This window comes from Bison bison, unplaced genomic scaffold (assembly GCF_000754665.1).
Source record: "Bison bison bison isolate TAMUID 2011002044 unplaced genomic scaffold, Bison_UMD1.0 scf7180017864383, whole genome shotgun sequence".
NCBI classification, from domain to species: Eukaryota; Metazoa; Chordata; class Mammalia; order Artiodactyla; family Bovidae; genus Bison; species Bison bison.
The window spans coordinates 529,930-540,793 of record NW_011494955.1 but is presented as its reverse complement, the minus strand read 5'-3'; the positions used below and the strand labels follow the sequence as shown (position 1 = coordinate 540,793).

Genomic DNA, 10,864 nt, shown 5'->3' with positions numbered 1-10,864 from the left:
CGAGGGCTGCTGCTGCTAAGTCGCTTCAGTCGTGTCCGACTCTGTGCGACCCCATAGATGGAAGCCCATCAGGCTCCTCCGTCCCTGGGATTCTCCAGGCAAGAACACTGGAGTGGGTTGCCATTTCCTTCTCCAATGCATGAAAGTGAAAAGTGAAAGTGAAGTCGCTCAGTCGTGTCCGACTCTAGCGACCCCATGGACTCCAGCCTACCAGGCTCCTCCGTCCATGGGATTTTCTAGGCAAAAGTACCGGAGTGGGATGCCATTGCCTTCTCCAGACCAGGGACTAAGGTATAGCAATTCTCCATCCTCCTAGCAGTTTCTGCTAGGAGCAAGTTGCAGCTGGGCCAGTGAAGGTTGCAGTGTTGCTGCGAGAAAGGTTGGCCATTTATGGAAATTTCCTGGCAGCCCATTGGTTAGGATTCCACCTCTCTTGGCCGAGGTCCCCGGTTCAACCCCTGGTTGGGGAACTAAGATCTCACAAGTCCCACCGTGTGGCCAGAAGACAGAAAAGACCATTTATCTCATAGATAATAGAGGGTTTGAATCGTAAGCGGGAAGTGATTGCATGCAGACCAAAATAGGCTCCCTCTGACTGGCAAGAAAAAAAAACAAAGTAGGAGAGGGAGGAAGGAGACAGGAAGCACAGAGGTATTAATTGTAATAGCCTGGGTGTGTATTGATGGGCCAGAGTGACTACCTTGGATGTGTGAAAAGTGGTTGAATTCTGCATCAATTTTTTGAGAAGGTGTTACCGAAATTGCAAGTCCTTGTGCCCTACACACAGTCAGGCCCATCAATATTAAAACAGAGTTTCGAACAGAGGTTTATTACAGGTTTGCACAATGAGATGGGTGGCTCATGCCCTAAGAGCCCCAAAGTTACTGAAAGCTTTCAGCAAGGCCCTTTAAAAGCAAAAGATGAAGTGTGGGCGTGGTTAGTTTTTGTAAATTTCTCATGTCAGATCCTTTGTTCTTGCGATCAGTTCATGGTCAGGTAAGGATGTTCCTATAAGTCTCTACCAGATGAATGTTATTCTCTGTCCTGACAAGAAAGGGCAAAGTCCCAAGGCACAACTTTAACCCTCCAACGTCTCAGTCCTAGCTAAGAGGAGGCAGATTGCAGTTGGCAGCTCCTTCAAGGCCAGGTCCCCAGACTTGCCCTGCTGTCATCCCTGAGGGAGCCAGGCACCCGACCCAACTGGCCCTCAGTCTCAGTTCAGCCCAGTCACTCAGTCGTATCTGACTCTTTGCGACCCTACAGATTGCAGCACGCCAGGCTTCTCTGTTCATCACCAACTCCCAGAGCTTACTCAAATTCATGTCCATTGAGTCGGTGATGCCATCCAGCCATCTCATCCTCTGTTGTCCCCTTCTCCTCCTGCCTTCAGTCTTTCCAGCATCAGGGTCTTTTCCAATGAGTCAGTTCTTCGCATCAGGTGGCCAAAGCATAGGAGTTTCAGCTTCAGCATCAGTCCTTCCAACGAATATTCAGGACTGATTTCCTTTAGGATTTACTAGTTTGATCTTCTTGTTATCTAAGGGACTCTCAAGAGTCTTCTCCCAACACCACAGTACAAAAGCATCAACTCTTCAGCGCTCAGCTTTCTTTATAATCCAACTCGGGCTCTTCCGACTGCCCAAAGTGGGAAACCAGTTCTCACAGACTGCAAACCATGTAACGGCAACTGCTGTTACATCTCAGAGACAAGGATGGGAGAGAGGTTCACTACTGCCTCACGGCCTGGGCCACGGCTAGTAGAGGGCCTTATGAGGGCGCTGAAGCCCTGCAGGACATAATCCCCAGCCTGTTTCCTGGACTCTCCAGGTGACCCACTGGCCCAAGCCTGGTTGCGCTGGAGGGCCTCCAGAAGAAGGCCTGAATCTGCATCCTGGCTCACTCGGCAACTGATGATCACCACACCACTGACCCTTGACTGAATCACTTCCCTAAAGGTCACTCATTAACAGTTGGTTGCTTGTGGGGAGGGTCCTCTGAGGCACTGACCGGTGGCTGAGCAAGACTTGTTGCCTAGTTACAGAGCGCAAAGTAATGAGGCACAGCCATGGCTGCCTGCTAAGTGCTGTTCTCATCCTGCTGTCATACAAAGGGACAAATAAAATTGTGGGTGTTGTTGGTGATAAGAGACAGGCAATTGTAAGGGATGACTCTTGGGTTTTGGCCCTAGTAGACAAAGGGGTAGAAGACCCATCAACTGGATGGGGACCTTAGCAGCAGGTTAATTTTCCTTGGAAATATGAGTTTGTTTTGGCTCTCTGAAGAGTCTGAAGTGTTTCCAAGAAGACTGAGTGTAGGCAACGTGGGCAGTTGACTAGGCAGGTCTGGAAAACTGGGGGACATGTTCAGGAATGGAAATTTTCAAAAGTGATGACCATTGTGTGGATACAAGTGGAGCTGTGGATCACATTTAGGAAGGGAATGCAGGTTATAGTGGCCATGGTATTAGTAGGTCAGAAAGACTAGGGTGTGTGCTAAGGAGTAGTACTTTTGCTCAGGGTTTGTAGGGCATTGCAAACCCAAGTGAAGTGAGAAGTGGCCGTGGGACCCGTGTAAGAGACGTCAGCTTGGCAGGCGGCCAAGGCTTCAGTGGGATGAATGGAGTCTGAGATATGGCTGAGGAGACCCAGGGGTAATTGAGACAAGAAGGCAGTAAGGCTGGGGCTGCTTCTCGTTTAGTGCTATGTGGCTTCTCCAGAATGTTGCAATGGACTTTGACAGGGTCTGGGATGTTTTAGTCTTGCTAGCGGATAAGGTTTGGAGCAGATGTCATTTGTGCGTCATTATGACTGGAGGAGAGATTTTTAGGGCTGGATTTTTTTACAAAGGTTGAGTGGAGAGAGGCGTGTTGTGGTTGTTGAAAGGGCAAAGCTGGCAGTAAAGAAGTTGAAGAGAGTTATGGGAATGTGAAAATCATATGTGGTTTTAGGGTGGGGAATATTGAAGGAAGGACTGGCAACAGGTGGCAAGATCTAAGCAGCATGTGTGGCTTAGTCTGGTGTCAGATCCATCAGAGGACTGGGGTTGTAGTGAATCTTCTTTAAATTCTCAAGCATCCTCTGGATGGCAAGCACCAGGTGTGCATGTATGTTCAGGAAGAATTCTGTGGTGTGGTGCAGGGAGATGGCAGTGCTGTGGAAGTGTAACTGTAGAGTCTGAAATTGTGAGAGAAGTGCTACCTACAGAATGATGTGCCCATTGAGAGGAAGTGTGAACTGATGGCCTGTTGAGTATTTACAGGTGAAGCATGAGCTTATCTTTGGCTGTGTCTGGATTCCCATAATTTGGGAGACTCTAGGGGAATTGCTTATTTGGAGGGACAGGACATTGCAGGCCAAACCCAGAGTTTAGATGGCATCTGTGTGCACACAATTCTGGAGAAGCCTTGTAGTACTGCCCCCCGCCCAGTTACTGCTGAGGGCTGAACACAGTGAGTAAAGCATGTGGTGAAGAGAGAGAAGGCATCAGTGGCACCAGTGGAGGATGGGAATGGCATAGGTGTTTGGAGAGATGTGTTGTGGATTCTTAGAGAACGTTCAAGGTTTCATTTGTCCCCTTCACCACAGGGTAGTGTGACGTTTCCAGATGTTGCTGTGTACTTCTCCTGGGAGGAATGGAGGCTCCTTGATGAGGCTCAGAGACGCCTGTATCTGGATGTGATGCTGGAGAACTATGCACTTATATCCTCACTGGGTAAGACCTTCAGCCTCCCTACTGACCTGGGCTGGCCTCTGTATCCTGCCTCACGCCCCAGAAGGTGCTCTGTCCTCACATGGTGTAGGCACTGCTTGCTTCCCCAGTGTTCTGGGTAGTTGTGGTTAATAGGGCTGGGGTGTTTGCACTGCCCTTTTTTCTCCCCTACAGCCCTAATACCTGCTATACTGAACTGTCACAGGGAAGGGTTTGTGGTTCATAGTCTTGCAGTAAGGCCTTTGGGTGCAGCTTTCTCGCCCTTTCCCTGAATGGGTCAGTGTGTCCAGATCCATGTGGTTGCCCCTCCTTTAGCTGACAATTCTGTTTCTGCCTGTTTATGGAATTGCAGCCATTGTCATGGGGACTACTTACGTGAGCATTGGCTACTCTTGATCTCTCTCCTATATAGTTCTTTTTATGATGTTTAGACCTCTTGTTTCCATTTCGTCCTGTCGTCCCAACTTTATTGAGATATAACTGATAAAATTGTATGTACCTAATATATATAATGTAATGATTTGATATATATATAATGAAACAATTATCACCATGAAATTTATTAACACACCTATCACCAGACATAACCTTTTTTCTTTTGTGTGTGTGAGAATACTTAGGATTTGTTAGCAAATTTCAATTACACAATACAATATTAATGACTGTAGTCACTATTCTGCACATTTGGTTCTTAGAACTTACTCATAACGAAATGTTTTTGACCATCTCCCCGTTTTTCTAGCTCTCAATATTTGGCATTCTACTTTATGCTTCTCTAAGTTTGACTTTTAAAGATTCTGTATTTAATAAACTGTTTGTTCTTCTCTCTGTGGCTTGTTTCATTTAGCATAATGTCCTCTAGGCCCATGCTTGTTGCAAGTGGCAGTTTTTCCTTTTTCTTGTCTGAATATTCCTGCACACATAATCATGGGAAAGTTGGTACATGTTTGTGTGTGTACCATATTTTATCACTTCATCCAGTAATGAACACTTTAAAATGTTTCTGTATCTTGGCTCTTTTGAATAATCCTGCAATGAATATGCACATGCACCTGTTTCATGAAGATACTGGTTTTGTTCCTTGGAATATATACCCAGAAGTTGGTCTGTTTGATAATATGGTAGTTCTGCTTTCAATATTTTGATGAATATTTGTGGTATTTTCCATGACTACGTTAATGTACATTCTTTGCAACCATGTGCAATGGTTCCCTTTTCTGTGTGTCCTTGCTAGCATGTTACCCCTCATTTTAAAAAGAAATCATTTTTGGCTGCACTGAGTTTTTGTTGCTGTGTGTGAGGTTTCTCTAGTTGAGATCAGTGGGGGCTACTCTAGTTGTGATGCATGGGCTTCTTTTTTTTTTTTAATTGGCGGCTAATTATTTTTACAGTATTGTAGTGGGTTTTGCCATACACTGACATGAATCAGCCATGGGTGTACATGTGTTCCCCATCCTGAACCCCTCTCCCACCTCCCTCCCCATCCCATCCCTCAGGGTCATCCCAGTACACCAGCCATGAGCACCCTGTCTCATGCATCAAACCTGGACTGGCGATCTGTTTCACATATAATACACATGTTTCAATGCTGTTCTCTCAAATCATCCTACCCTCGCCTTCTCCCATGGAGTCCAGCAGTCTGTTCTTTACATCTGTGTCTCTTTTGCTGTCTCGCATATAGGGTCATCGTTACCATCTTTCTAAACTCCATATATATGTGTTAATATACTGTATTGGTGTTTTTCTTTGTGACTTACTTCACTCTGTATAATAGACTCCAGTTTCATCCACCTCATTGGAACTGATTCAAAGATGCATAGGCTTCTGATTGCAGTGTCTTCTTCTGCTGTGGAGCACAGGCTCTAGGGCAAGTGGGCTTCACTAGTTGTGGCCCATGGGCTCAGTCACCCTTCAGCATATGGAATCTTTCTGCACCAGGGATCAAACTTGTGTCCCATGCATTGGCAGTTGGGTTCTTAACCACTGGACCACCCTGTGCGGGGGTGGGGGAGGGGTGGTTAAGTTTTTTTTAAAGATTCGTTTATTTTTGGCTGTGCTGAGTCTTCATTACTGCATTTGGACTTTCTCTAGTTGTAGCAAGCAGGTCAACTTAGTTCCTTGACCAGGGATTGAACCAGGGTCATTGCAGTGAAAGCGCTGAGTCCTAACCATCAGATCTCTAGGGAATTCCCCTAGCTTTGTTTTCTTGAGGTTTTTTGTTTATTTTATAATAATCCTTTGACTACTTGCTAAGTTTTGTGGTTTTATATATAAATTGTCAGATTTTTTATTCTATTTCTGTGAAAAATGTCCTTGGGATTTCGATTGAGATTGCATTCAATCTGTAGATTGCTTTAGGTAGTATGGACATTTTATTTTTTTTTTTTTCAAGTTTTTTTTTTTTTTATTTAAATTTAATACTGTTAATTCATCCAGTCAGTGAGCACGTAATTTCTTTCCATTTGTATCTTTTTCAATCTTTCAACAATGTCTTATAGTTTTTCATGTATAGGTCTTCATCCTTCTTGGTTAAATATTCCTAGGTATTTTATTATTTTTGTTGGAATTATAAATGGCATTGTTTTAATTTTTTGCTAGCTCACTGTTCAAGTTTAGAAATTGAACTGCTTTTTGTATGTTGATTTTGTACCCTGCAACTTTGTTGGTTATTTCTAATAGATTATTGGTGGAGTCCTTCGAGTTTTCTATGTGTAAAACCATGATATCTGCAAATAGTGAAAGTTTTACTTCTGCCTTTCCATTTTGGATGCGTTTTTTTTTTTCCTTTTTTTTTTTTCCCCCTTGCCTGACTGCTCTTTGCTAGGACTTTTGATATTACATCGAATAAGAGTGGAGATCGTGGACATCCTTTTCTTGTTCCTGATTTTAGAGGGATAGCTTTTGACATTTCACCATTGAGCTTGATGTCAGCTGAAGGATTTTCCATCTATGGCTTTTATTATGTTGAGGTATGTTCCTTCTTTACCCACTTAATTCAGAGTTAATATTTTGTTCAGGATTTTTGCATCTGTGTTTATCAGAGATGCTGTCCTATAATTTTGTCTGTGTTGTCTTCATCTGGTTTTGGTATCTGGTGATGTTGCCATTGTAAAATGAGCTAGGAAGCATTCCTTTCGCCAATATTTTGAAAGAGTTTGAAAAGGGTAGGTATTTAATCTTTTTTGAATGTTTGGTAGAAGTCACCTGTGAAGCCAGGATTTTTATTTCCCTATATATGCCTACAGTAAGCAGTTATTGCTCTAAATTTCCCTCTTTGAACTGCTAAGGTATTTTTTGGTTTCTTCTGAGATCCATTATTTTTCCATGATTCTGTTGTTTAATTTCCACATATTTGTGAATTTTCCAGTTTCCTCCTTGTTACTGATTTTTTGCTTCAATCCATTGTGGTCAGCAAAGGTACTTTATATCATCTCAGCCTGCTTACGTGTGTTAGACCTGGTTTTATAGCCTATAGCGCGTGATCTGCTCTGGGCGGTGTTCTGTATGCAGTTGGACGTTATATTTTGTATATGTCCATTTGATCTAAAGTATATTTTCACGTGCAAAGTTTTTTTTACTGAATTTCTGTCTGGATGATCTACCTATTGTTGAAAGGAGAATACTGAAGCCTCTAGCTCTTTTTTTTTTTTTCCCCCTAATTTTATTTATTTGTTTGACTGTGTCAGGTCTTAGTTGCAGTACACAGGATCTTTTTTGTTTCATCACTTGAAATCTTTTGTTGAGGTACATGGACTCCCTAGTTGTGGCGCATGGGCTTCAGTATTCACAGCACACAGGCCCTGCACTGTGGTGAGCTGGCTCTGGAACTCATGGGCTCAGAAATTGTAGCATGCCAGCTTAGTAGCTCTGTAGCATGTGAGATCTTAATTACCTTACTAGGGATCAAACCCCTGTCCCCTGCATGGCAAGGTAAATTCCTAACCACCAGACCACCAGGAGAGTTCTGTGACGCCCCTTGTTACTGGGTTGTTATCCGGCTTTTAGATCGGTTAACATTTCATGCATACATTTTCATGCTACGATGTTCAATGCAGATACACTGACTATTGTTATAGACCCTTGATTAACTCTTTTATCATTATATCATGATATCATATCATTTGTCTTTTGTGGCAGGGTTTTACTTTATGTTTGTTTTGTCTGAAGCTATACAGTATTTATGCTGACTTCCAGTTTTCCATTTGCATGGAGTATCTTTATGTTGCCTTCATTTTGAGCTCTGTGTGTCCTTAGTACTGATGTGTGAGTCTTTTTTTTGACAACATAAAATTCGGTCTAATTTGATTGCTGTTTTTGTTTTAAGATTTTGATGTGGACTATTTTTAAAGTCTTTATTGAATTTGTTACAGTATTGTTTCTGTTTTCTGTTTTGGTTTTTTGACAGAGGCATGTGGGATATTAGCTCCCCTACCAGGGATTGAACCCACACTCCCTGTATTGGAAGGTGAAGTTTTAACCACTGGATCTCCAGGGAAATCATGGCCACTGTTTATTGTTTTCTGGCTGTTTTGTTGTTGATGCAGATGCAAATTTGTGATGAGCTTGACCCTTCCCTGTAGTCAATATGTACTTCACCTGCATTTCTTTCTGTTCAGGTTGCTGCTGTGGAACAGAGAATGCAGAGGCACCTTCTGAACGGATCACTTCTCTACAAGTGTCACAGGCTAGGACTCCGAAGGCAGCTTTGTCTACTCAGAAGATGAACCCTTGTGAGATTTGTGGTCCAGTTTTCCGCTTGGCTGAGCACCATGAAACACAACACATCCAGAAACTGTTGAGGTGTGGAGCATGTGTGAAACAATTCTGTTTTAGTGCAAACTTTCAGCAGCACCCAGAGCTGCACATGGGAGAGAAAACCCTCAGAAGCAGTGTGGACAAGGCCTCGTTTGTGAAGAGCTGCAGCTTCCATGTGTCACAGAAGCCATTTACCTGCAGGGATTTTGAAAAGGACTTCCTGACCATCATGGTTCACCTGCAGCAACAAGCTGTGAAGAAGCCAAACATAGTCACCCAGTGCGAGTCAACCTCAAATGGCAGGAAAAGTCATCACACATGGGAAGAATGCAAGAAAGCCCTTAGTCCCCCACGTACACTTGTTCAGGACGAGGGTGTCCGCACTGGCAGACCTTGTTTTGTGTGCAGTGAATGTGGGAAAGCATTCAGGTACAAATCCTCATTTGTTGTGCACCAGAGAGTCCACGCTGGAGAATGGATTCATGTGTGTGGTGAATCTGGAAAATCCTTCAGGCAAAGCTCATCCCTGTGTCAACATCAAAGCATTCAGACTGGGGCAGTGCAGTACAAGTGCAGTAAATGTGGGCAATCCTTAAGCCACAAATCTGTCCTCATTTCTCCCCACACGTGGCACAGTGGAGAAAACAGTTATGTTTGTAGTGAATGTTCGAAATCTTTTACCTCTAGCTCAGCCCTCACTTACCACCAGAGATCTCACACAGGAGAAAGGCCTTATGAGTGTAGTGACTGTGAGAAATCTTTTGTCTCTAGGCCTGCCCTCAGGTATCATCAGAGATCTCACACAGGAGAACGGCCTTATGCATGCAGTCAATGTGGGAAGACTTTTACCACTAGCTCTAACCTCCATTATCATCAAAGAGTTCACACTGGAGAAAGGCCTTATGAATGTAGTGAATGTGGAAAATCTTTTAACAATAGGTGGGTTCTCATTCAACATCAGAGAGTTCACACAGGAGAAAGGCCTTATGAGTGTACTGAGTGTGGGAAATTGTTTAAGTATGGATCCCAATTGAATCAACACCAGAAAGCCCACACTGGTGAAAAGCCTTTTAAGTGCACTGAATGTGGGAAGTCTTTTAACAATAGGTGGACACTCATTCAACACTGGAGAGTCCACACCGGAGAAAGGCCTTTTGAGTGCAGTGAATGTGGGAAGTCCTTTAATCGAAGAAATAACCTCATCTTACACCAGCGAATTCACACAGGAGAAAGGCCTTATGTGTGCAATGAATGTGGGAAATCTTTTACCTTTAGCTCCAGCCTTCGTTATCATCAGAGAGCTCACACTGGAGAAAGACCCTATGAGTGCAGTGAATGTGGGAAATCTTTTATCTCTAGGTCTGACCTCCATTATCATCAAAGAGTTCATTCTGGAGAAAGACCATATGAGTGTAGTGAATGTGGGAAATCCTTTATCCAAAGAAATAACCTCATAATACACCAGAGAATTCACACAGGAGAAAGGCCTTATGAGTGCAGTGAATGTGGTAAATCTTTTACTTGTAGTTCCACTCTCCATTATCATCAGAGAGTTCACACTGGAGAAAGACCTTACGTGTGCAGTGAATGCGGAAAATCTTTTATTACCACATCCAAATTGCGTTGTCATCAGAAAGGTCATATTGGAGAAAGGCCTTAAGAGTGCACTGAATGTGGAATATCTTTTGTAGGAAAAATCTAACCCCTTTCAACATCAGAGTTCACACAAAGGCATAGATAGGCAGGAAATGTGGTTTCAGCATTCAGTTTATGGGCACTGGAGGAAACTTTCTGAGGAGCCAATCTGTCTTAATTGACTTTCATCCATCTGTGCATAAACAGTGAGAGAATCCCTGGTTATGTGTGAAGCCTGTGTGACTGTGTTGCACTCTCCAACCTATCCAGAGTTCTTGCCACATTTATGTCACTGCCATCTCTGTTCAGTTAAGTTGCTCAGTCATGTCCGACTCTTTGCGACCCCATGAATTGCAGCACACCAGGCCTCCCTGTCCATTACCAACTCCCGAAGTCCACCCAAACCCATGTCCATTGAGTCGGTGATGCCATCCAGCCATCTCATCCTCTGTCGTCCCCTTCTCCTCCTGCCCCGATCCTCCCAGCATCAGAGTCTTTTCCAATGAGTCAACTCTTTACACGAGGTGGCCAAAGTGTTGGAGTTTCAGCTTTAGCATTATTCCTTCCAAAGAACACCCAGGACTGATCTCCTTTAGGATGGACTGGTTGGATTTCCTTGCAGCCCAAGGGACTCTCAAGAGTATTCTCCAACACCACAGTTCAAAAGCATCAATTCTTCGGCGCTCAGCTTTCTTCACAGTCCAACTCTCACATCCATACATGACCACAGGAAAAACCATAGCCTTGACTAGATGGACCTTTGTTG

The 10,864-nt window shown here is 43.7% G+C and overlaps 1 protein-coding gene across 1 annotated transcript in view; it reads left to right on the top strand.

The window, feature by feature from the left end:
- The window catches only part of LOC105001398 (zinc finger protein 256-like), a 26,794-nt gene extending 16,319 nt beyond the window's left edge, over positions 1-10,475 (top strand). The window contains exons 2-3 of the mRNA XM_010857650.1: positions 3,585-3,711; positions 8,325-10,475. Of these exons, the coding sequence (XP_010855952.1) occupies positions 3,585-3,711; positions 8,325-10,123 (1,926 nt within the window). The 3' untranslated portion in view covers positions 10,124-10,475. The remainder of the gene's footprint in view (positions 1-3,584; positions 3,712-8,324) is intronic.
- The last annotated feature ends 389 nt before the right edge of the window (positions 10,476-10,864 follow it).